At 42.6% G+C, this 26,633-nt stretch overlaps 4 protein-coding genes across 4 annotated transcripts in view; 2 read left to right on the forward strand and 2 right to left on the reverse strand.

Annotated features, from left to right (window-relative positions):
• Nucleotides 1-26,633, forward strand: part of LOC6504000 — a 36,143-nt gene that overhangs the window by 2,919 nt on the left and 6,591 nt on the right. The gene's annotated exons all lie outside the window — the stretch shown is intronic.
• Nucleotides 10,253-11,253, reverse strand: LOC6503661 (protein nullo). The gene has a single exon (XM_001963944.4). The coding sequence runs from the start codon at nucleotides 11,080-11,082 to the stop codon at nucleotides 10,399-10,401; it is 684 nt and encodes a 227-aa protein (XP_001963980.1). The 5' UTR covers nucleotides 11,083-11,253; the 3' UTR covers nucleotides 10,253-10,398.
• Nucleotides 11,714-12,514, forward strand: LOC6503999. The gene has a single exon (XM_001963945.4). It carries the CDS (start codon nucleotides 11,836-11,838, stop codon nucleotides 12,223-12,225), a length of 390 nt encoding a protein of 129 aa, XP_001963981.1. The 5' UTR covers nucleotides 11,714-11,835; the 3' UTR covers nucleotides 12,226-12,514.
• On the reverse strand, nucleotides 20,378-21,490 carry LOC6503660. The gene has a single exon (XM_001963946.3). It carries the CDS (start codon nucleotides 21,395-21,397, stop codon nucleotides 20,630-20,632), a length of 768 nt encoding a protein of 255 aa, XP_001963982.1. The 5' UTR covers nucleotides 21,398-21,490; the 3' UTR covers nucleotides 20,378-20,629.

Here is a 26,633-nt window from a genome sequence, read left to right on the forward strand (position 1 = left end):
AAGTTTAGATAACTTAAATACACAATTATACAGATATTGCCTATTAAATATATAAATTTAAGTTAATACATGAAAAGTAAGAAGCTAAGATCTATAAAAATTAAACTTAGGCCTTCAGAAGCCATTCAAATTTATAGTGAAAGCATTCCACCAACAGAACGCATTAAAATCATTTTTAGAAAAATCTGTTGACCATAAATTAAAACTTAAAAACTAACTAGCTAAAGGCAATTATTCTTATTTATATTTTGTTTATCCAGCTCGGCCATTTCTAACAAAAATTCCTCAATCAAACGGCGGCAAACCGCATTGAGTTTTCTTGCCACAAAAAACGAGCTGGGAAAAAAATGAAAAATTGAAAATGAAACAGGGCGGTGGGAGCACGGAAGAGTGGTGTCCAGGAGGGTAGCAAAGTGCGATTGATAGGGGGCACAAATAGTGGGAGGAGTGGGGGCACCCCCATGTTTACAAACATTCAACGAGCGGCGCACAAAAACTTTTTTTGTGAAAATAAACAAACGCGGAAAAACCAAACGATGAAATACACTCCAACTTGATCTCACAAATAGTAAATAATAAAAAATTTCATGAAAACTTTGTGAAATAAATAAACAAATTAGAAATTTAATATTTAAGGAATTAATGTTTCAAAAGTCGCAAAAATGTCTGTGCCACAAAAAGGACAACATAAGCTGTGGCATCTTCATCAGCAATGCCAACAATTTGCCACATTATTACACACTCGCACACAACGACATCATGGCTGACACACTCACGGACTCACAGACACACTCTCACACTCATACACATGTTTTTTATGGATCCTGTGCCAAATATTCAATTGTTAAGTCCCGAAACCCCCGCCATTTTTTTATCATATTTTTTTGTGGCCCCAAGGCAGCAGCATCTGGCTGCTGTCGCTGTTGCAATTTTTCCAAATTTGTCAACTGCTGTGGTCGACAACCTCCCTCCCCTCTGCTTCCCCCTCCTGTTTGTGGCAACATCCCGCCCCCTCCTGGCTGTGTCCCTTTTAACTAACCAAGGACGCCCATGCATATGAATTATTTGGTCTTTATTTTGTTTTAATACAACAAGATATTATTCTTATAGTTTGTTTTGGGTTTGAACTAGAAAATACCTAAGGAATTCGGGTTTTAGATTTAGAATTTGTTAGTGCTTGGTTTATTAATTTAAATTAATAAAAAGTACTAAGAAGTAATATTCCAAAAAGAAATAAAACAATAATAAAAACCTAGACTATCTAAATGAAATCTTCAAAATCAGTCCTTAACTTTTAAGCCATTTTAACTTTTGTACCATTTGGCTCAAAATATTTTCTTTTTAGTTATTTTTTAGTATTTTATAAGCCATCTCTTAGGTTGAAAAGGAAACCTAAACGCCTCACTGATACCCTGTACATAAAATTCAACATATTTCTGGGCAAACGCAATGACAGTTCCTACATGCCCTCTTTTCCGATGATTTTTTTGTTTTAACTTGCTTTTGTCCCAGTGTCTGTATTTTTTTAGCCTTAGGGCAGCCACGCCCACAAACCCACATGCCCACAAAATGTTTCAGGATTCGCTGTGACAGGATACAAGCTGCAAGTGAAAATGAAATAAAATGCGTATTAAGAGTAATTTCCAAAGCGATCCTGCCCCAAGTCCTTTGCCATTTGCGTGTGCAATCTAAAGGGGGAGGCGGAGGGGGAACATCCACCTTAACCCCTAACGTAGTCGCTGGTAACCTTAACCCTTGACCGCCAAACGGGCCAAAGGCCACACATGAAACACAAGTGCGGTAAACGTCACGCAATCGAGTTGAAAATTATGGGGTTTGGGGCGGTAATCTGATGATGATGACGATGTTGCAGAAGAGGGTCCGGTGGCAACATGCAACATGCAATTACAGGTTGCAGTGCCTAAGAGTTATAGGAATTGAATGCTTTAATTTGATTATAAAACTCTAGTTAGTTTCACAGTTGAAGCTTCTGCAGGTATCTTATAAAAATTAAAATACTTTAGTAAAGACTAAAGGATTCCTTTCAGAGTCCTCACTGTGCCTTTGTGGCTTTCGTGCTCTCTATTTTGGCAAACATTAACACCCTTTGATTAAAATGGAACATACATGAAAACACGAATGTGAATATATATATTTTCTTGATTGTTTTCAGTTCCATTGGCTGCAAATCAAAATCAATTTCTGGGGAAAACCGAAAAGTTTTTCCCATTCAATAGCAGCTGGAATATGAAATAGTTTTCCCTTCATTCAGATTAATAAGTTCGTAAACACATTTGGAAAATTGTAATTTCCCAATTATGAATTATCTTGAATAAATCCTTTTTCAAGAAATCCTTTTCGGTCGCCTGTCAGGATAAGATCTTCGGATAGATCCTTGTGGAAATTTCCCCTCTCGAGAGTGTTTAATTATTTAAAGTGTTGTTGTCTTTGGGATTTTCCGCTCCCCTTACCCCTTTTTCCCAGATGTTGGATATCCTGTCGTGTCCTTTTTGTAATTTCATTAGTGTTGACAACAATTTGGCCCGCTCCTGCTGCTGCTATTGTCCTTTATCCTGGCGAAAAATTGAAAGTCAACTCGAGCAGTCTCTCCACCTTGATGGGAATTGAATAGAATGCAAAATGACAGCCACGCCCCCCTGGCCTCTTAGCCTCCTTGCTTAGCCCTTACCCCGTTGCCCCTTGCCTTGTCCCTTATCTGGCCCCTCCTAGCCCACAATTCCCCCTTGGAGAGCAGCATGTGTGATGAGCTCGAAACGTGGCCAAGAAGACAAAGCAGGCAATCACGTACACTGCCACAAAAAGTTATAAAAAGGCTGATAATACAGGACTATAAGAATTAAAATATATCATTTTATATTGTAAAATTTTTAAGGATTTTTCTCAAGTGTGGAACTGACACATTTTTGCTTTGAAAGTTAATTAAAAACTCATTGAGGCAAACTGCAAATGTTGAAGAGTGTGAACTACAAAACGGGATTTGCCACGCCCCAAGTACCGCCCCCAGCCCAAACACACTGCCTTACCCTTTGACCTTTTTTGCCTCTTACCTTCAGTTGCTCTTTTTTTTTCAACAAAAACTGAAAGTCTTACCATAGGGTTGCTCCGAATTTGCCTAATGACCGCAAGTCAGAAAAGACCGCGGGGATCCTCGATCTACAGTAGCTGTCAGGTAGCAGCAGGATCAACTGAATCACAGGTAGCATTCGCCACTAATAAACTGGTTATCCTGGCCAGGTAACAACAGGCCGAGTCCGAGTTCTCTAATTGAAACAAGGGGCCTCCCCATCAGGGGAATCCTCGGCTGTCGTCTTGGGGATTAAAGTTGTAAGCGGCTCAATGGATAATTAGCCAAATGGCCGAGAAGGCTCTTTATGGCCAGTACCCTAGCGTCCTGCCACTCGTGTCCTTGTCGGCACCCCCCTCGTCCCAACTCGTCCTTTGTTGGCGAAGGAAATTCGTGTCCTTACAGCTGGGACACTCGAATGCAAATATGTGTTCTGCTTCTGGACGAATGTGTGTTGCAGGCAGGATATGAGTCCTTTGTTAGGGTGGAGAACGCATCCTTCTAGCTGAAATTATCATTTTAAATAAAGTTCCTAAAAATGTATAAAATTTCAGTCCGTGTAGGACTGATACTCTCCTTTTGAAATCATTTCTGGCATCATCCAATGACACTGATTTTTGTGGCACAGAACATCCTGTAGAGCGCTGCGTCCTTCTAAGCTCCTGGCATTTTGGAAAAACGTTTTTCATTTTCCATAGTTGCTGCTGGTGCTGGAAAAAAAAAGAAAACCTGGCTCGTACGTTTGGTCAAAATGAAAAACGCACAAAATGCAACACCAGCAGCCATGCAACAACAAACAAAGTGGGGCGGCCAGGGAGGCCAGGGGGGGTGCTTTATGGCCCAACTGAACCAACAAGAAATGCAGATGCTCAATGCAGATACAGATACAGATACAGATACACACCACAAATGCAAATGCTGCAGATACGGATACATACATGCCAGGCACTTGTTATTTTGGCCCAAAATACTGGCCAAAAATAATACAACTCTAACTTCTTGGCTCTGTGTTTTGCATTTGGAGCAAGTTTTAATTTGATTTCAAATTAAATCCGCCTCCGGAACGTTTTCATTTTGTGGCAGCTTCGGATTCTGATTTTGTGGCTAAAATGTTTATTTGAATGAAATGTTATTAGAATTTTCCTCTTTCGGCCAAAGGCCAATAAAATTGTATTTATTGCTGGACAGTGTGTGCCAAAACTCTACTCCTCTACCCAGTTAATTAAGATATCAATAATTCATGGGTCTATTTAATTTTGGGCATGGAAATCAGGGCGAAAGGCAAACATACCGAAAGGTAAACAAATATTTGCACATCATCATCAATCAGGTGGCGGCAAACTGTTGCCGCTCACTGTGCTCATCAATTTCCATTTAGACAAATTCGAAGGTAAACCGAATCCGAAAAATCCACAAATCTACGAAAATCCCAACAAAAAAAATTAAAAGAGAGTGGGCGATTGTTTATTTGAGTTATGCATATCAAGTTGAAAGGTAAACATGCGAAATATGCTGCCCACTGGCTACCCATACAGCCCACGACCCAGCCCGTGGCCTTGCCCCTTCCCTTCCCTCCCCCGGACCCCTGGCCACTAATTTGCATACTGAAACAAGCGACAGGGACAGGGCTATGGGTTGGAAAGGGCCAGGACGATTGACCAAATTACAAGACAAAAGTCAGAAAGTTCTGGCCCATAATTATATGGCGGGCAGCGAATCTATTTATTTACATGCTTCGAAATCAATTTGGCGGCGCAGATAGGAAACCAAACAATAAACAATATTTCGGAGAAAGCAGAGGGAAAGGGGCAAGAGAAAGGGGCAGGAGAAAGAGGCAGGAGAAAGGGGCTGGAGAAAGGCAAGACAGTGAGAACCAAAACAAACAAGTCAGAGTCGCAGTCAGAGCCAGCCAGACAAAAGGAAACCAGGCCCAAACCGCTGGCTAAGGGATAAAGGATGGCCGCCAGGATAAAAGGTCAAAAACCAAAACTAAGCCTCCACCCAGGATACCCCAGAGCATGTCCTTGCCAGTGAGTTTATCAAACTCTGCCAAGCATTTAGTCCGTGTTTTGGGGCTTAATTCACTACAAAGGTCAGAAAAATAGGCCTCCATATTCCATGACTTTCAGTATCCTTCTTTGGAAGGGTATCTATTGGTCGTCTAAGGACCAAGGACTCAAAAACCAAATAAAACTTAAACCATTTTCTTTAGCCAGCAAACCAATCGAAAGTTTCGATGTGTGGCTTCCAAGTTGCTGACCCAAAAGTCCTTTGATAAACTTTCTGCGGTCTCGGGGACCTGGGAATGTGTGGCGACAAGGACATATCAATCCTGCATGATCTATCCTGTTAATTGGCAACTTCGGGCAGAGCATGCCGCAACCTGTATGCCGCAAAGAGTAAGCCCAAGCCTTCCCTTCCAATTATGATATCCTTTCCCAGGTATCGTGCTGTTTCTTTTTTTGGGCTCGTCCCGAAATCATAAAATTAAATATGCATAACAGGCGTAGCCTCGCTCTGCAATTGACTTAATATCCTTTGGGCAAACAATCAAAACAAGGATACCAGAAAAAAGGGAAAGTTAGGGAAGGGATGGGATGGGCCGCCGAAAAAAGGAAGGAAAGTTAGAAAGAAATGCGTAAAATCGCGTCGATTTGCAACGCTTTGTTGCACGCAGCCATTGAAATTATTTCCGCTTCTTTTCCACAATTGTTTTTCATTTTTTTCCTTCCATCTCTTGCCACAACTTTCTGCTTTCTTCTTTCCATTGGCTTTTCTTGTTCGGCTCCTTTTCGTCCTTTTTCCTCTGCTGCTTGATTTGATGTGTGCAATTATGGCGTCATTTACATTCTTGCCTTCCAAATGGCCAATCCATGACACCCAGCTTTGGCAACCCAAAATACACTGCACTGCACTGAGAGAAATTCGAGGTTTCTTACACATATTTTATTTGTAGAGAAAGCTCAGAAGAACTAGGTCCTGAAAAGAGTTGATTTTTATTTATTGGCTTCTGATAAAATAAAAAAAAAATGCAGATAACTTTGTTCCTCATTTCTCTCAGTGTATCAGTATTCTTGTATATGTGTGTGTCTGTGTTGTCTGCTTTTTTGTGTTATTTCCCGAATGCCACTTTGCTCGCAGAGCTGCGCTGCTAAGTATGCTACAAAAATTTACCACAACTTTTCTTCTGCTTTCTTTTCCGCCCTCTTTTGTTTTTGGAAAGAAAAGGGGCGGGTGGCTGGCTGAAGAACCACTATATAGAGATGGATGATGGCCAAATGATGAGAAGAATGGGAATGCCAACATTGTTACTGCTTTTTCCCGCTCATTGTTGTGAATTTGCTCGGAAATAGTGGAGAACCACACTCGAGAAATAAGGAAAGAGCCGGGCTAATGGCTGAAGGAGGCTAAAACAAAAAGTGGCCATAACTTTGCCTTCAATATACATTTTTTGGGTAAAAAACAAAAATCTAAGCTCCATTACTTCTCATAATTTTTTGTTGGAGGGCCGACGAGAAAGGTAAACAAACTGCAAAACTTGAACCGAAACAAGTGCAAAGTGAAAGTAAATATGAAAGGCACACAGAGGCCAGAAAATAAATATATAGAGGAAAGTGTAAAGGAGGCTCTTCCAAGGTAAATATCCTTCGCAGGACGCTCGGCAGAGACTCGGCGAGCTGAAAATTGAAGCTCTCCCAGCCCTGACCAAAATGGTCAATTAAAAGTTTAACTTTAAGTGAGAGAAGTTTTCTCAAAAGGGGTTTTTAAATTAACTAAATTCGAATATTTAAAGTTAAGTTCTTGGAGAGATGAGATAAAAAAGAATCTCAACGGAAATGAAAAGGAAATGAAGTGAAAGTGAAGCGAAAATAAATCAAGCCACAAAATGGCTGAAAAGGAAAATGGTCCCCGGCCGACTTTATTTTTTTTTTTGTCTTATTCACCCCCCTCCCCCGCGCATCCTTGGGGCTCCTTTTAGAGCCATTTTGTTGGCATCTTTTGCTGGCTTTTTAATTGCCACTTACGCGTTCTGGCTTAGAGCGTAAGCCTTGTCGAAAAGCCCTTGATGCCTTTTTCGCCAATGTCCTTGCCAGCTCCTTCCCCAGTGTATTTTTTCCCTCTTGTTGTCTTCACTTGCCAAAAACGCTTTTTATCCTTTTTTGTCAGGCTGCGACATAAATTAAAGTCAACTAATTGCGTATACGCCGCGTGTGCCTTAAGTGGGCTTTGCCAAGGACAACGAGGCAAGGACACGCTGTTCTGGGTGCTTAGGTCCCGATGATCCCGAGCAGCGCTCCAGGAATCGCATTCTTCGGAGGATTTGTGGCCTTGATTTAGTAGTGTTTGTCGTCTCGTTAAAATTTAATTAAACAGAAATGCACATCCTCGTCCTGGCGAGGACCTTATGATTAACATTGGCCACATCCGTCAGTACATCAAAGCACGAAATACGCTCTGTGTCCTCATCCTGACAGGCACATGTAATAATTCATAGCACAATGAACTTGTGGTCTTCCTTCAAGGACATCAGCACACACTCTACACTCGCACACACGTGAATAATAAGGTCCTTTCGGGGATCTTTTTCTTTAAACTATAAATCATTTCTGCCTAATTTTAAGTGAAAAAAATATCCTTTACATCTCACTCTCAATTAGCCGAGGTACCCCACACCCCGTTGAGGGTACAGGACATCATCATCATCGCCATTGCGATTGCGATTGCGATTGTCAGCGTCATCATCAGCCAAGCATGATAATGATAACAATAACAAACGAGGCCAGAAAAGTGGGGTTTCCTTTGGGTCGGAGTCTCGAGTCCTGCGATATAAAGATTGTTGCCATATTGCTATCATTTGCACACAATCAGCGTCAACGTCAACGGGATGCGAAACGAAAGGAAAAAAGGCAGTTACGGAGGGGGTCAAAGGGCAATGGGTGGTGGGCGGTGGGCGGTTTACGGTGGGTGGTAATGTATGCAAAGGGCGGGGAGCGACAAAAAAAAAAATAATACGAAAGAAAGAAAACCCCGAACAGGATGAGATGAGGATGACGCGGAGATTGCTCGTCGTTCGCTGATGTTCTCAACGACCAAATGGCAGATAAAGTATAAATAAATTTAAATAAATAGCGAAAAATCAAATTTCCTAGAGAGAAGATGTGAAAAAAATATAATCAAGGGGCGACAAAAATTGGCGTGAAAATTTTTGAAAAAGAAAAACCAAAGACGAGGGAAGCCAGAAGAAAATTGACTGCCAATAAAGTTATTAGAAAACGTGGTGCTTTTGCGAATTACAATTTATAGCCAGGATTTTGGTAAAATGCCATTTTCAATGAGCTTTATTATTTTGGAAAATGTTCAAGTTAAGTTCTGAGTTCTAAAGTATTCTAAAGTAAAGTAAAGTTTTGGGTTCAAAGATATAGACTAAAGTTATAGGCAAAAGAGTAGTAAAAAGTGTTATAAAGTAAAGTTATAGGCAAAAGAGTGTTTTATATCCTACATTTTTCACCCTCATAATTACCAATTACAAATAATTACAAAACAAACATTTAACCTTTAAACAGAGGGACTTAAAAATAGAGACTCATGTCATTTTTGTTAAAGGCTCTGATTCATTTTGTGGCATTCGGTTAACCGCATGATGCAGGCGCCCCTTGGCGGTGGGTGGGTGGCGTGTGGCAGGTGCCACCATGCCCCCAGAACCCCTCCAGCCGGCCCTGTCTTATTGGACATTTGCCTATAATTGCCTATTAGTTTTCATTTGTTGATTTGGTTTCGCCTGCACGTGACATTGACTTTGGTTTAGATTTGGATTTGGTTTTGGTTTTTGGATTGTTGGGGGGTTCTGCCCGAGTCCTGCCTTAGTCCTGGTTCAGTTATTGATATTGGACTTGAATTTCTTGTATCGATTTGACATTTGCGGTGTACACATGGAGGCTAATAGCCCGACTACTGTCAGTTCCGATCAATCGGGAATTATTTCAGGCCACGTCCCTGGGGGCGCTCGCTTTTAGCTTATTAAAGTTTTGTCAAAACTCTTTGTTTAAGTTTATCCACAACACGTTAGGATTGTTGGGAATTTTTGTTTTTATTCTATTTGAGAAATTTTCGTGGCGGTCATTGGGGCTTTTCGGCGGTTCATTCAACTCGGCGACGCAGAAACGGCGACGACAGTGCCACAAATATTTCATTGAGGCATTTGCATTATTATTTTTTAGGGGGGCACTCACATCCTCCGAAGACTGTAATTTGCGCCGAAAAATGAGTTGAACAAACGCATATAATATACGATTTTTTCTTGCCACACTTGCCATACTCCTTCTCATAAACTTGAAATTGAAAGCAAAATTGAAATCATTTCTTGATATATCTCATGTGTTAACGTGGCCAATTGGCTGCCAAAAAATAAAAGAAAATAATTATTTGTGATAGAAAAAAGAAAAGAAAAAAGGGGGAAAGTCGGACAAGGTCTTCCCTTGATGGCCTCCCCATCCCCTTTTTTTTTTTGCAAATTTTTCATTTTTGTCTGGCTTTTGTCTGTTTTTGCTGCATTTTCTTGTTATTCTGGCTCATGGGGGCTTTTGTTGTTTTCTGTTAGTTGGCAGCTGATTAATTGCCCTGCCTCTTTTTTCTCTCTCTGCACACACACACACACACACACACCTCCCGCCTCGGCAGCCCCTCTAGCCCTGCCCCAGATATGCCCCGAGTGGGTATGCCACGCTGTATGCTTTTCAGTTCAATAATTTAATTCTCTAAATATAGTTTGCACCTCTAAAAAAATGCCGAAAAACGTCTCTAATTGGCAGACGCATCTCGCAGATACGCAGATACACGCACTTTGCATCTAAATGTTTATTTTGGCAATTAAACCACAAATCACTAATATAAATTGCACTTTTTAAGACTTTTTAGCTCAAAGTGTTTCATATTATTAATCGCTTTTGTTGTTTGTAGTTTAAATATTCAAAATATATTTAAATACTTGGTAAATTGAAGCCTAAATACTTTAAAGAGTCCTTAGAACAACTTATGATTCAAAAAACTAATTAGAACTTGAATAAACTAATAGATTATAATTATTATAAGTAATTACTTGCTAAGATGGTAGCTCTATTAGTTTTCCTCTAAAATAAATCTCCAATAAATACTCCGAATAATTACAAATTTTAAATTTCAAATCTTAATATGCGAATTTTATTCAAGTCCTTGGGCTTACAAGCTATCACAATGTTGGCTTTACAATACAAAAAAAAATACAAAAAATAGTTGTTCAATTGGGTCCTGGTTATAGAGTCCTTAAAAATAGAGTCCTAGATGCGCACCAAGCGCTCGTTGCGCTGGGCAAAGTGGAAGCCACCGTAGTAGTCCTCCAGGTCGCACAGGTCCTTCTGGATCTGGGCTTCCATCCTAGCCTGGGCGGCCCTTTGGCGGGCAGAGGGCCGACGCACTAGAGGGCGTGCCTGGACTGGAATGCGCAGGCTGATCCGGCGGCGCACCTTCGCCTCGTACAGCGGCGACTCTGGCAGGGAGTCCTCGGACTCGGGGAGGAGGCAGCGGCGAGCGTCCGTGTGGGAGGGGAAGCCGTGGGGAGTGACCTGCCCGGCGATAGCCTCGCTGATGTCGTGAAGCGGACGCTTCTCCTGGCCAATTGAGTGCTCGAAGCTGCACTTCCACTGTGCGTAGTGGCGGTCCATGGTGGTCAGCCCAGTTCCCCTGGCGGTGGTCAGCAGGGTGCCGCAGGATCCGAAGGATGAGCACCGGGGCATGGGACGCAGAAGGTTCGACTTGGAGCGGGATCGGCTCAACTTGCTCAGCTTACTCTTGTGCTTCCTCGATGAGATGCTGACTTTGTTGCGGAGGATCCTCTGGATCTTGCTGAGCAGGCCCCTCAGACGAGGGCGTGGCAAGAGGCAGCACATGCCGCCAGGTCCAGCAGCCGCCACAGTGGTGTCCTCGCTGCTCTTCACGTTCTCCACTGACTGTGTTACGCCCATTTTTGGATGATGTTTATTTTTCAAAGTATTCAGAAATGTCTCAGAGATGATGTTGTCACTTCGACTGTTCGTTGTCAACTGATGCTGATTGCCAGGACAGGCAGGACTATATATATCGCTTGGGGCGTCAGGTAGCAGGTCCTATAGGGTCGCGCCGGACCTCTTATTCGCTACCTCCGCGCGACCTCTACCTCTATAAAATCTAAGTCCCCGATCCCTGACCATAATCCCCTTGTTTTGCATAGTTTTATGAGGCAACATTTGGTCAGGACTTTGGGTTTGAGTCCTTTGGGTTTTGCTTGGGTTGCGATTTTTTTATGACCCCCTTTGCAATCCTTGCACGTGCATGTCCTCCGCTAAGGACACGCAGGCAGCAGGCATTTAATGGCCTTACTGCCAGCCCGCTGGCAGTTGGCCAGGATATGCTTGAGACATAATTGCCTGGCGAAAGGATGCATGCTCCCGCTCAGGACCGAGCGATGGGGAGAGGGGAAATACTTAATGAATTGCAACAAAGTGGCTCTCGGACACTGAGAGAAATAGTCCCTATCCAAGTAGTCTTGAAAGAATACTTCGCCAGAGCCCAACCTGACCTCATTAAAAATCATATTTTAATCTTAGCAGAAGTACATAGGCAGAATAGACAGTAAAAGAGACTAAACCCCACAAAAAAAAAACGAAAACATTTAGCTCTTAGATCTTAGTTCAGAAAATTTGAAAAATTCGGAAGTAAAGTTAGAAATTCGCAGTACGATGAGTCGTCAGAACGGAATCATATATTCGGACATCGCCATCGTGAGCAGGGGATTGCGTTCCATCGGCAAGCCCGCCTCCATCGACCGGCTCGCCAAGCACATGGGCAACATGCTGGGAGTCCCCTCCTGGATGCTAAAGGACGACATCAAGATCTTGCTCGAGACCTATGAGCCGCTGGGCTTCTTCAAGAAGGAGGACGGGCGCTACAGCCTCCCGGCCGATCTCCTCCAAATCCTCAACGAGCAGGAGCGCGAGAAGCAGGCCAACTTAGTCGTCCCCGCAGCCACCGTTGCCCCTCCAAACGAACCCGACGCGGTATATGGCTATACATCCGAGATCGATATGTCCCAGTCCCTGCGCCATCCGTATCTCCACAGATTCAGTTAGATCCACGGCCATTGCAGGACACTGCAGCAGACGGACTCGGACTCGGACTGGGACATGGATATGGACTATGGATGTGCATTTTGATATGATTTTGGATATGGATTTGAATCTGGGTTTGGCTTTGGCTTTCAGTTGCGAGGGAGCAGTATGGTTTTATCTGAGAGGGACACCTGGGCTTGTGCTTTTAATATTCGGGAGGATTTCGGGTTATACGATATAATGACAAATGTGAACCAAACACAATGTGATTTTGTCAGGTGTCCAAAAATATAGAGGTTGTAATTCAAAATTTCAAACTAAAATAGAGCTTGTTTTTCATTGTCCACTGTAGGTACTAATGTCCTTTAAGAGCTCATATCTCTGATATAGGCTGTATAGGCTTTTCTCTCAGTGGCCAAGTGGCAGTGCCTCGTCCTGGAAATGGGGGCGTGACTGACGTATAGGCAATTTCATGGCGGAGTGTCCATGGCTAAGCATCCTGGCAGAATGCCTCCTTTGTGTGTCAATCAGCCTTTGCATGTCAGCAGAGCCTCCGCCGTCAATGATCCCTTCAAATAAGAGCCTGTTTATATGTACATGTGTGAGTGTGTTTATTTGAGTGTGTGCCTGTGTGTGTGAGTAATTGGTTGGGCGAGGACATAAGCTGCTTTCCCTTCATTAAAATTAGACTCCACTACCTACAGTGGCCCAATATTACACAAGAAAAATAAATAAATTAAGCCAATTACACTGGCGAAAAATCTAGTCCTTGTAGGTCTTGTATTTCTCCATTAATTCCATTTATTTTTCAGCACTCGATGCACTCTCTAATTGTGTTAAAAGCACACGAAACCGAAAGGACATGGGAGCTGCGTTTGGATGAGAGGGGGAGTGGCCCCGCCTCCTGGCCAAGGTCGGGGCACAAAAGGGTCAGTGGGTTCGGTGGTCTGGCGGTGTCCTGTAGTGTCCAATTGTATTGGAGCAAAAATTTTCCGCTTTTCATTCTCTAGGCCGAACAAAAGAGCTGAAAATTCATTTGCAAATTCCTGACAGTAGTACGTCCTGTGAACGGAATGAATTTTTAGGGTCAAAAGGATATTCTCCACTAATATAAAGAGTACTATTTTCTCTTATATAAGTACTACACTTTCTTATTCATAAGAAACTCTGCTTATCTATTTTTAAAATGAATTAAACTTTTAACTCATAGTTAGAGTATTTCATAGTTTATTTAAAACCAATTTTTTGCTCAAAAAGCATTTCATTGTCACCTGCAGACTGCAGAGCACATTCTTCTGGCTTTTGTCCAAGCCATTCAAGCCCGAATCCATGATTCAACTTTGACCCTTGAAAAGCATTCCCTTTCTAGGATAAATTCCACTTAATTGCTGCCATTTGTTAGGAGGGGGAGAGAGTAACAGATACATTTGTATCTGTACCAGCAGCATCCCCGAGATACGCCGCAGTTCGCTTTATTGGACATTTTGTGGTTGGCCATTAATTGCTCTGTGTTTGTGTATAAGTTTTATATAAATTTTTAAATATATTGCACATTTTATAAACTCCCATTTGTCAGTGTCAATGTCAAAGGACATCGGGCCTGGCAAAATTCAATTTGATTTTCCAAACGCCAGCAGCTGTTATATTTTCAATTAAGTGCAGATTCTATTTCCCTTTTAAGCCTTTTTTGCACAATTTCTACCTGGCCGGAGCACTTTACCATTTTTAGAAAAATAAATGCAAAACAGGACGGCAAATGGCTTTTTTATTTAACCCTTTTTTAGGGACATCAAAAATGCAACTGGGAATATTCGTATCAACTCTTTTTTTCCGCCTTTTTTCTGATGTGTATTCCTTGTATGCAAATCGTCCTTTTTCCACCGCACTTTTTTGTTGGCCAGATTCTACAAATATTTGCTGGCCAACGGGGTGTCAACGAATTCTCCCAGGACATTCTGGACTTTAGTTTTAAACTAAAAGTCTAATGCAAAGAGAAACTCTATTCTCAGCAAAGGACTTCCTTTAAGCAATCTCTTTCAATCATCATAGGTTACAAAGTTTGTCCAAAAGTTAATAATATAAAAAAAGACACTCAATCAAGATGAGAGAACACACACTTCCAAAGCCAGTTAACTTTGTCTTCTGTAATTTAGTGGGATGACCACAAATCCACCCAAAGGATGCGGATGATAAGGATAAGGGATAAGGAATATAAGGATAAGGGCAAGGACACTGTGTGAGCAGGGTTAAGGACAAATCACGCATCAATGGCAATCAATCAATTTGCGGGCAAACAAACAAATTGACCAAAAAAGCACAAAAGCACGGTCACCCAGAAAAGTTAACAGCATCTAATGCGATTTTGACACAGTCTAAACAAAAACTATACACCTCTACATATATTTTGTATATATTTATATATATTCTATATACTTAATACATATTTTTGTGGGAAAAACGTCTTGACAGTCTTTTGTTTACAATACTGACCCCACAGATGATGAATGTTTTCCAAGTTTTGTTTGGAGAGTCTTGTTTTTAGGGATATCCTTTAAAGGATATTTTAGGGAAAGAATATACGAGTTTTTACTTTTTACATCCTTAAAAATTAAATAGCTTTAATAACTCATTTTTTGGTGGCTTCTATAATTGAGTTTGTTTAAGTTTTGTTTGACTTGGTTTTCAATTTCGATGGAGAGGAGAAGGAGGCTAGGACTTGGGGGCTCGGGGATGCCCTTTTGCCAGCTTCAATCAAGCGAACTATCCATCAGCTTGAACTGTGACCCCACTGCGACCCCCCGGGCCCTCTCCCTTTTCCCTTTTAGGAGTTTTTGATGCTGGCACGCATCGAATTCCCTGTTTTTCCACTTTTCCATTTTCCGCACCCACAAAAACCACAAACGCACACACGAGGAAAATCAATAGAAAACAAAGGATGTGAGTTTTCTATTTTTTTTTTTGGCGAGAGAAATATTATACTCTCTCTATTGAAGTCATATTTTATTTAAATATTTTTTAAGGACTTGTAGAGGGCCAAGAGTCTTTGGTTTTGAAATGCAATAGATAGGCAGTACTTGCGAGAAATTGGAGAAATAATTTCAAAGGCCGTCCTAAAGTAGGCTACAATAATTTAAAAGGTCCTTAAACTACCTGAAGAGTTTCCTAAATTGCTAGATAGATGAATTTAAATTTTTTTTTCTGTATCGTGGTAGAAAAATAAAGTGGCAAGTCCAGAGTGGCAAGTGTGTCGCCCATAAATTCATCAGCGTCTCTAAATGGCTTAAATGTGGCTTAGAAAGCGGTCTGATAGCCACAGCTGCTGGCTGGCATTAAAACCGCAAGATGTCCTAATCCTGGCCGAGGATTTAGAAGCTTAACCACGCCCCCCGCTACCAGTCTCCCTCTCTCTCGCCCTCTAATCTCGCCCGCTTGATCCTATATATCTGAATATATATCCCATATCTGGCAGATCCGCTCTAATCTTCGCCCAGATTTCACACCGCAGAGAGCACGCGACATGCAAGGATTCGAGGGAATGCGGGAAGGATACATGCTGGTGGCTGAAGAGTCCCAACGATTAGGCAAATCTTTCGTGGATTCAATGAAGGATTCAATGGAGGACTAGCAACACGCAATTGTGGCAAGATTGTAATTAGAGCGGATCACGATTTTGCGAAATCTGTTCGAGTCCTTTTGTGGGTCCTTTGGCGAAGGCGAACCACTTGAGTTTGCTCTGGTTCTGCCTCGCGCCTTTTGTTTTTCCGGAGCACTTTGCCTTTGTCCGCCACTCGAGGGTCCTCGAGTGTCCTTTTCGGAGGAGTCAGGCCAACACTTGCGGCTGTCAAACGGCACCAAAGTCTCCTGGCTTCGTCCTCACCTCCCAGTCTCTTTGGTCCTTTTTGGTTTAAGTCCTTAGTCCTAGTCTTATCTAATGATAAGTCTTTATCCAGTCCCACAAAATGTCCTTTCTGTTTCAACTCACAATTGGAATATTTATAAACACTTGGCAGCACACTAAAGGTTGTATATAAAATATAAATGTTAGAATTTTTAATCTTAAAATATAAATATTTCTAATTTATTATTTATTTATAGTTTTATTCGCATTTTTTCTCTTTCTGCATAAACTCTTGAATTATATATTTTCTCTGTTTTTCTGTGAAAAGTTTGATTTGTTCTAGGCCTTTGCCTTTTGGCCTGGCACATCCCAGGACCTTGGTCCTTGGCCGGCTCACACTTTGACACTTTAAAGTTTTTCCCCAGAGTGTTTTCATATTTCTGGGAAAACAGGTTAAAAATGCCAAAGGTTGCCAGGAGGGATTGCAAAAAAACATATTTAGTTTTGAATTTTTTCGTTATTTTTTCCTTTTCATTTTGTGAAAATTACTCTGGGCCCCCTTTTTAATTTCCCTCACCTGGCTTTTCCGCCACTTGTTGAACCGACTACTTTTCCAACTAACTTTTTTACGGCTTTTCCGCTGCTTTTGTTTCAGTTTTTCCTTCAGAAACATAATTCCTTTTTCAATTTTCCGCACAATAGATCGCCACTCATATTTATTTGATTTCTTTGCCGTTTTCTTTCGCATAAATTCCCTATAAAATAGCGCCATTTACTATTTATTATTCCCCAAAAGGAGCAGAGGAGGCTCCGGCCTCCATGTCCTGCCCTCAGGACCAGTTTTTATTGTATATTTTTTCTGCTCTGGCTCCTCCTCCGGTTTCTTTGTGAAGGCCAAACGGAAAACTTAATAATTCTACATCATTTTTATGTGGGCACTTGAATAAGAAATTATAATCCTGGGCCTTATAAGCCACAAATCATTCGCAATGATATAGAAATAAGAAAAGACTGGAGAAGATATAGACATCTCTCTGGTCCCAACGGGGCACAACCCCATTTTCAAGGTGTCCCATCAGGAAAAAGGGAAAAAAAATTTAAAAAATATTTCGTGTCAGGATTTTAATGCAGATCGATGGGGAATCGTTCCAGAAATCTTTTAAGGTATTCCGCTTGAAAATCGGATCACAAATGGAGAAGATATAGACATCTCTCTGGGTCCCATGGGGCACAACCCCATTTTCAAGGGGTCCCATCGGAAAAAAGGACAAAAAATTAAAAAAAATTTTTCGTGTCAGGATTTTAATGCAGATCGATGGGGAATCGGCCCAGAAATCGTTTAAGGTATTCCGCTTGAGAATCGGATAAAAACTGGAGAAGATATAGACATCTCTCTGGTCCCCACGGGGCACAACCCCATTTTCAAGGGGTCCCATCAGGAAAAAAGGACAAAAAATTGAAAAAATATTTCGTGTCAGGATTTTGATGCAGATCGATGGGGAATCGGCCCAGAAATCGTTTAAGGTATTCCGCTTGAGAATCGGATAAAAACTGGAGAAGATATAGACATCTCTCTGGGCCCCATGGGGCACAACCCCATTTTCAAGGGGTCCCATCAGGAAAAAGGGACAAAAAATTGAAAAAATATTTCGTGTCAGGATTTTAATGCAGATCGATGGGGAATCGGCCCAGAAATCTTTTAAGGTATTCCGCTTGAAAATCGGATCACAAATGGAGAAGATATAGACATCTCTCTGGGCCATATGGGGCACAACCCCATTTTCAAGGGGTCCCATCAGGAAAAAAGGACAAAAAATTGAAAAAATATTTCGTGTCAGGATTTTGATGCAGATCGATGGGGAATCGGCCCAGAAATCGTTTAAGGTATTCCGCTTGAGAATCGGATAAAAACTGGAGAAGATATAGACATCTCTCTGGTCCCCACGGGGCACAACCCCATTTTCAAGGGGTCCCATCGGAAAAAAGGACAAAAAATTGAAAAAATATTTCGTGTCTGGATTTTAATGCAGATCGATGGGGAATCGGCCCAGAAATCGTTTAAGGTATTCCGCTTGAGAATCGGATCACAAATGGAGAAGATATAGACATCTCTCTGGGCCCCATGGGGCACAACCCCATTTTCAAGGGGTCCCATCAGGAAAAAAGGACAAAAAATTTAAAAAATATTTCGTGTCAGGATTTTGATGCAGATCGATGGGGAATCGGCCCAGAAATCGTTTAAGGTATTCCGCTTGAGAATCGGATTAAAAATAGAGAAGATATAGACATCTCTCTGGGCCCCACGGGGCACAACCCCATTTTCAAGGGGTCCCATCAGGAAAAAAGGACAAAAAATTTAAAAAATATTTCGTGTCAGGATTTTGATGCAGATCGATGGGGAATCGGCCCAGAAATCGTTTAAGGTATTCCGCTTGAGAATAGGATTAAAAATAGAGAAGATATAGACATCTCTCTGGGCCCCATGGGGCACAACCCCATTTTCAAGGTGTCCCATCAGGAAAAAAGGACAAAAAATTGAAAAAATATTTCGTGTCAGGATTTTAATGCAGATCGATGAGGAATCGGCCCAGAAATCTTTTAAGGTATTCCGCTTGAGAATCGGATCAAAAATGGAGAAGATATAGACATCACTCTGGGCCCCATGGGGCACCACCCCATTTTCAAGGGTCAACAAATTTAAAAGAGAAAAAAATCTATTTTGAGGCAGATTTGTGGGGAATAAAACAAAATAATCATTGAAGATATATCCAAAATTGGTATTCTAGTTTAAAGCTCCGTTTGAAATGGTCTTCTTAAATATCACTTATAAATGAAATAACTTTATTTAATTACAACTACGAATCTTTCACATTTATACGGTCTTATGGCCTTTAATATTACTTATATTTTATGACCCATGGCCTACAATTTTCACTTTCCATGTGTTGGGCCTGCAGAAAAGTTTTCAACCTGGAAAAGTTTTGCAATAATCAACACGGAACAGGTGCCCACTGTCTCCCACCTTTTCACTCCCCTTGCCACCCACTTTCTCATTCACTTGCCACTTGCCACCTGACACCCACCTTCCTACCCATATTCCACCCACTTTTCCATCCAATTCCCACCCATTTCCACTTGCACTCGAGTGGCCTCTTGGTCGCAGCAATTAGGAGCAACACTTGCACTTTGTATAGCTGCCTCTTTGTCTGCCCTCGGCTCCGCCGCCCCCTTTCGTCCTGGCAAATTATATAGTCCTGGGATCGAAATCATTGATTGATTGAATGATTGACTGACGGCTAGACTGATTGGAGGAACAATTGCCGGCCAGCTCCAATTATGGCAACTCACCGATGCAAGCCGCTTGGGTAACCGCACTCCCCGTCTCTTTCTCGGCCGCCTTGGGCCGTCTCTTTCTGACAGCAGGATGTCATTGTTGGAAAAGTAAAGAAAAGAGGTGGTGGGGAGGGGACGGAAAAAGGAAATGCGAAGGTTTCAGGTGCTTGGCAGGAAAACCTTAAGTGGGCTCGGAGGAAAGACACTTGACAAGCCATGAAAATCAATAAAAACTACAGGCATATCCTGTTAAAAAAAAAAATAAGGATAATGGCATAAATATTTGGGGATAGAGATAATGTGTATATTTACTATAAATATTAAATTTCAAACCACCTAGCCGGGTAATCTAGCAGGCCAATAAGCCAGATCACTAATTACAAATGCAAACATGGCCATAATCCATTATCCATATCCGTAATCCATAATCCGATACCCTAAGTCCTGAATCCATAATGCATAATCCATATTCAAATTGTAGCCAAGGCTCTGGTTTTATTTTTTCGTTTGAAATGAAAGTTTTTTGATTGGTTTTTGGCCCGGCGGCTGCATTAATTAAAGCGCATTTGTGCGCCTAATTAGGCCCAGAGCTTGGCCAAAATCTATTGGCCAAAACGAGCCCCTGAACCCTGGCCGCCCACCCTTGGCTCTGCCCCGTGTTGTGGCAGCTTCCGTGTGCGGTTTGTGGCAGCTGCTTAAAATCGAATTACCAAAGTCCAATTAAAACATTTTGCGGCCAAAATAATGGAAAATGGCCCGAAAAATGTGGCTTAAATTATGGAAATTAATAAGAGGAATTGAAAAATAGCCAAAGGCCGTGAATATTTAATTTTCGCTTGACGGGAACACCGCTCCGAAAAACTCCCAAAAAAAGTTTGAAAACTTCTCCTTTAAAGAAAAAGTTTTGACGAATCAAGCCATGACCTCTGAACCTTGTAATTATTTGAATTAAAAAATACTTGTTTCCGTTTTGTTATTTTTTATGTTATTATTATTATAATACAATTATAATTTAATTATTCAACTTTGAACGTATCGTTAAATTTTCTTAAATGTAGTTTGAAAAAAAATTATGATTGCTGGGCAATTTGGAAATGATTTTGGATGAGAGCCCAACTGTTAGACAGCTGGCACGCCTGTTGCCAGTCCTTGCCAGATCCTGATCCAGATCCAGGTCCTGGGGAATCGTCATCCGTCTCCGAACCAAGCGGAGTAGGTGAGATTTTCCCTTTCTTTGTTCTCAGTTCTTCTATGTTAGAGATCTGTGGAGATGAGCTTTGTGTAGGTGTGCCCGGCCAGCAACTGGGAAGTGGTGTACAGAGGTTCCTCGGGCAGATCCTCCTGCTCCACATGCACATCCACCTTGAACCGCTTCGCGGCACTCTCCATCTCCTCCAGGTCGCTGAAACCGGGGAAGCCGGTGGGGCAGAAGTGGCCGGCGATGGCCTCCGGGATGTGGGTGACGTTGTGCAGCATGTGGGCCGGCGTGGACTGGAGGTAGTTGCGCCACTTCTGGTACGAGCTGGCGGGGATAACGCCCTGGTTGCGACGCTGGCAGATAGGCGAGGAGGTCTTCGGCATTATCCGCTGGGCCTGCTGCATCATGTACATCTCCCACTCCAGGTTGCCCACCAAGGGGGTGTCTTCCATGTCCTGAGTGCGCATCAGCGGGTTCTCCTGGCACTCCTCCTCCCCTAGGGAGGAAGTGGAGGACTTGTCCAGCGGCTGATGGCTCTTTCTGGGCGAGGAGTCGGCGCTGGAGCAAGTGTAGTAGCCGCAGGATCGCTCCAGTTGTGGCTGCTCGGCAAAGTCATCGCAGATCGGCTGCGATGTCTTCGAGCGACTCCAGATGCTGCGACTGCTGCTCCCGGCAGCGGAGGAGGCTCCCGATGTGGACGCTCCGGAGGATGAGCTGCTGTTCCGGCTGCTGTAGAGGCGCTTCCTGGACTTGCCGGACGCCACGTAAACACTGCTGTTCAGAGACAGCTCCTTCAGCTTCAAACTACTCGCACAGCAACCCATGTTTCAGATGATTTTGAAAAGTTCTTGAAATGTCCTTTAGATGTTCTCGCTCGGATAACTCTCGATCGACTGTTTGGTTGAGCCATAAACCCAGAGGTTTTTATACCTCCACCCAGTCAGGTAGTCCGTGTCCTCGCCGAAAGGGACTTCCAAGAAAAGCAGGAATCCTACGCGCTACCTGATAACATTTTTTCCCTGTCCTAATCCCCGCGAGATTTAAATTTCAGGGGATTTCATGAAAACACGCGGTACGATTTATGGCCCAGCAATTTGGTCAAAACACACACACAGGATAACGGCCAGCAGAAATGGAAAGGGCCAGGAAAGAGCCAGAAACACGGAGCGAGAGAGAGGGAGAGAGTGTCCTTGATTTGGCAACGAGTTAAGGTTTACCAGATGAATCTTTTCGGCCAAGAACTTTCTCGGCCAAGAACCGCACAACCCTTTGGGTTTTATAAACCAAATTTTTTGTTGGATTATATGGAGAATGATACTGGACAGTACCGCCGGCGGGCAGGACCTCGGCCACGATCATCAAACAGTGTGGCCCTGACCATTGTTTGGTGAGGCCAACCTTGGGCCATTGTCCTGGCACTTTCGTTCCTGGCAGAGGGACACAAAACAATTGTTGTGTAAACGCCGTGGCGCATCCTTCGGAACGCCGTTAACGCCGGCCACAAGTGCTAGCAGGATCGCAATTTTATATAGTCCATATACTGCTTATGGTCCTGCAAAGGACTTTGTATCAAAATCTTCTGGGACATCTGCTCTGCACCGACTGCGATCTATTTCGGGCGAAAAAATGTCCTGAATGGAATCCATTCCTCATTCTTGCTTATTCCTGCCAAGGACATTCCACAAACTCGACCAGAAATCAAATTAAACTCGGAATTCAAATGAAAATTCAAGGCGACACTCGGAAAATGAAAGGTGGAAAATGATTTTGTGCCTGATTTGCCTTCAATGGAGTGACGGCCAATGAATGGCGGACTCGATTCAGATACAAATGGAATTCGTCCTGGAAGCGAAAATTGGCCAGGAAAGTGCAATAATTATGATTGGCATAATCAGTTCATTAGGGGACTGGGGGTTTCTGGAAGGTTTAAGGGTTACTTTTGAATTAAAACTCTTTAAAAGATAGATGAACTCTATGAGCTTCATATTTTAGATCCCCGTTCAGGACAGGATATACTTCCCTCATATCCATAAATAGAATCCCTATCTCCCTATCCTATATCTGTATTTGTATCTGAGGGATGTGTGTCTTTCTTGGCTCGTGACTCGCCACTGCAGTAGGACGTGATAATCGTTCACACTTTGGAGTCACTGGAACCTCCTACTCCTACTCCTCCTCCTCTGTGGCATGCCTCCTACTCTAACTTATGCTGGCTTTTGTTTTGGGCAACCTCAGGCCTCAATTGACTATCTCACCTCTGACCCTGCCTCGTGTTGCATTCTCGCACGCAATCGCTAAAATTCCCGCATATTTAGCTCGGTCTGGAAAAACTGGGAAGGCGGAATTTCCTTTTGGAAACTAAAGTCCTGGCGTAGTTTCCCGGCTTTTGTTTTTCCTGTGTTGCATTCAACATCCCAAATCTGCATCCGCATCTGAATTTGAATCCGAATCACGTAACCCGACATTTGTTGCCGCTTTGCTGGTTGCACGTGATGGATGCAACATGGGGCTCCATGGACTCCATGGTGGACTCCATTGAAACGGAAACGAAAGCAGAACCGGAAACAGAAGCGGACGCGCAGCTTGAAAAGCTCCATGTGGCTGAAGGACAGTTGGGGAAAAAATGTTCCAATAATATGGGCTTCAAAGAATATTTAATAAAATTTAAAGAAATACTTAATGGGATTTTTTCTCTCTGTAAAATATCTCTGAATTGGCCAGAAGAGCTTCGACTCGATTCGGTGGAGTGTGTGTGATTGGAAGTGCAAGTACAAGGACTTTGAGTGGGTGTAGCCATGTCCTTATATCGTTGCATATATTTTATCCTTCAATTGAGTGGAAGTCAGACTCCCAGAGAGCGAGCCACGTATGAGGAATGACCCTTGACAATTTAACTAAGTAGCTGAACTTCCTTATTGCCCAGCATACATAGTATGTCCTTGCAAGGATTCCAGAGCGCACATTCCACAGTTAATTTCCATCTAGTGTTTGAGTTTTATCTTAATTTATGGCCCCCGACTTGTCGCACAACCTAATGAGGAAAGTTTTCTGCCGCAGTTTAAAGCAGATCTTCTTGTATCCTTTTCGGCTCCTTCGAGTAGCGCATCCGTGTCCTTTAGTATATAAAACATTTGCAACATTGTGGCAGAAATCAAAGCCACACAAATAAAAGCAAGAAATCCAGTTGACTTTACTCGACTTCTGTCCATTAAATTGAAGTCAAAAGTGGATTCGAGTCCGGACCTCGGACTCCGGACTCCGGACGCCGGATTTGGATGCAAGAGAGAGATTCCGAATTCCGCACGGAGCCCCCAAAGGAAATGTCCACGAAATTGAAATGCCATTGACACAGAGCAGAGCGGAGCTGAGGAGAGTTGAGGAGAATGTATGTATCAAGGATACGTGCCCGGGACCCTAAATTGTAACAATGAAACCAAAAACTGAAACTGAAACTGAGACAAATAATAAAAAGAGGGAAACCCATGCCCAAAAAAGTTGAATGCAACTTTTGGCACAAGTGCAGAGCCAAGCAATTGTCTCTGGATTCCGGGTTCGACTCCGTTGTCGGGGTCGCGGGATATTTTTTTTGTCCTTTTTTTTATTGAGGCAACTATCTGGCCAGCTGGATGACTGGCAAGGACATGACCGCCGTTTCCAGAACACATCTGTGATCACGAGAGACTCTCAATGCAATATTCGATTTTTTCTTCAAAAAAAAGGAAAACAAAAAACCAAAAAAAATACATAAAGAAGTGAAAGGGAGGGAGGTGGGCTGGATGGGTGGGAGGGTGTGTGTAGGTAGGTATGGTATATATACATAGGTAGAAATATATAGAGGTAGAATGGCTAGCCGCATTCAAAACCATGGAATTTTGTTTACGAAAAACATTTTCCTGCAACTCCTTGGCCAAGGCAATAAAGTCCTGGCCATAAAACCGCGTACCACGTGTGCGGGGATCGGTCAGGTAGTTCAGGATAGACATACGTACATACATTGTATGTGTATATTGACAGGATACACAGCGGCAGTCCAATGATGATGATGATTGAGTGAGCCAGTGTCCTCCGGGCACTTGTTGATCCTAGGCTCAAGTTCGTTGGCCAGATTCGGCAGGAATTGGAAAGGCCCATCCATATCCATGTCGCGGCGGTAATTCCGCATCCGCGGGGAAATCACAAACGCTAAACCGGGGGAAACACTGGCCAGGAAACATCCTCCAAATCAAATGCGCACACACACAGCAAGCCACGCCAGGGCGAGGCTACTTAGGCTCTAATTTTGGACAATAGCCACCTGATGCCATCATCCTGGCACAGCTGGAGCCCAAGTGTCCTGTCTGGGATTTGCCCGTGCCGGACGGACCAGGTGCACGCGAGTCCTTGAGTGTTCTGCTCTATTTATGCAAAAATATTTAGGGTTTAGCTGGGTACAGTCTCACCTAGAAGATCTCAAACCTAAGATCTTAAAGTCTAGGAAGCAAAAAGTTCTTCAAGGATTAGGACTCTCATGCAGACTGTTCTTTATGGCTTTGGAAATTAACCTCACTTAAGTACAGTTGCTCTTGGGAGTTGTAGTAACTAAGTGGGCGTTGGGGCTACGCCCTTTTAGGTGCAACAATTAGGCAATCGCTCGCGTTTTACGAGGACTACTTTACGTGGCCATGCCAGGACACTTTTTTCCCGCCTTTTTTGGCCAGCTTTAAAGTGATTGTGTTAGTGGCACTAAGTGCCCTCCCCTCCCAACTGCTCCCGGCTCCTCCCCCCCTCTGCCACGACCATGTCCATGCCCCAAAGACTCGCTTAAAGTTCGTCCAACATTACTTCCTTATCGCACTTTAGTTGAATGCGCCTCGGGATAGGCAACACTTTTTTTGTTGGCTGTCTAGGAATTCCTGGGGCACTCGGGGGCTTTAAAGGACTTTTAATTTAATATTCAAAAGGGGTAGCTGTGGGCAAACATAAACAACACACTAGATTATATATTAACGGGGTGAAAATAATAAATGGGAAGATGTTAAGCAAGGATATGTGAGATAAGGCCCAAGGACTTGCATGCGTTTTATAATCAGCGGTTGTTTTGATATGAAAATTAGATAGTTTACAAAATGGCACAAAAATAATTTAAAGAAATTTGTTAAAAATCTATTTAAGAGGTATCTTTAAAGCTTATAAACTTTAGTACCCAATTTTCCGGTCCTTTGCTGGGATTTTTGGAATTTTTGACTCGTTTGAAGCCTTTGCATGCGTCACGTCGACTTGAATTTTCCTTGAATTCTCCTTGTCCTCGTCCTTTTAGGAGACCATGTTAGTAAGCGGCTTTTGTCAGTACACCTGTGGCACCCCACCACCCCCTCCGGTTCGCCCCCTTGATTGCCAAGACTCTCAGGAACTTACATACAACAACATGAGGCAGACATCCTTTGCCATAGCGTTTACGAGTGCCGGTCGTAATCGAAGAAAATCAATAGAATTCCCTCACTTATAATTGTGTTTGTATTATGACTGTCACATGGCTTCTTCTACTTCCAGCCCCCTATTTCGCTCAGTGTCTGTGTATGTTTTCTTATGAATTATTGAATGGCTTATGGAGTTTTTTCTCCCTTGATGTTTATTTACATTTGTAATCCGGTTTGCTTTTCCATTCTTTATTTGTGAGAAAGTTTATTGAGAAAACTTGGGCTTTTTTGCATCTGTCAAGGGTTTATGAATCTATATAGGAGGTATCTTTGAATTAAATATAATATATAGCATTATATAGCCTTAATATGAACATGAGTTCAATGGGTTTCTGCCCTTGATTTCCACCCAACTGTCATAGAAGAACAAGTCCAATCCCATTTGCTGCTTTAATAGATTCAATATTAAAGCGTATATATCCTTGAGGACATCCTTGATATATATGTATGACATGCAGACCAGTTTCGTCCTTTTAATTAGCAGGCTCTCTCCTTGCAGTCTTCTGGTGACTCATAAATTGCGTAAAATGTTTCTGTTAATTGCCGGCCGAGTGGCAGAGTGTCCTGTGGGGACCAGAATACACTCCATATCCCGAGGACAGGG

This window comes from Drosophila ananassae, chromosome XL, assembly GCF_017639315.1.
Source record: "Drosophila ananassae strain 14024-0371.13 chromosome XL, ASM1763931v2, whole genome shotgun sequence".
Lineage (NCBI taxonomy): Eukaryota > Metazoa > Arthropoda > Insecta > Diptera > Drosophilidae > Drosophila > Drosophila ananassae.

Coding starts and splice junctions, on each gene's coding strand:
- LOC6503661 (XM_001963944.4), bottom strand. CDS start 11,082: ATGGGCGTAACACAGTCAGTGGAGAACGTGAAGAGCAGCGAGGACACC.
- LOC6503999 (XM_001963945.4), top strand. CDS start 11,836: ATGAGTCGTCAGAACGGAATCATATATTCGGACATCGCCATCGTGAGC.
- LOC6503660 (XM_001963946.3), bottom strand. CDS start 21,397: ATGGGTTGCTGTGCGAGTAGTTTGAAGCTGAAGGAGCTGTCTCTGAAC.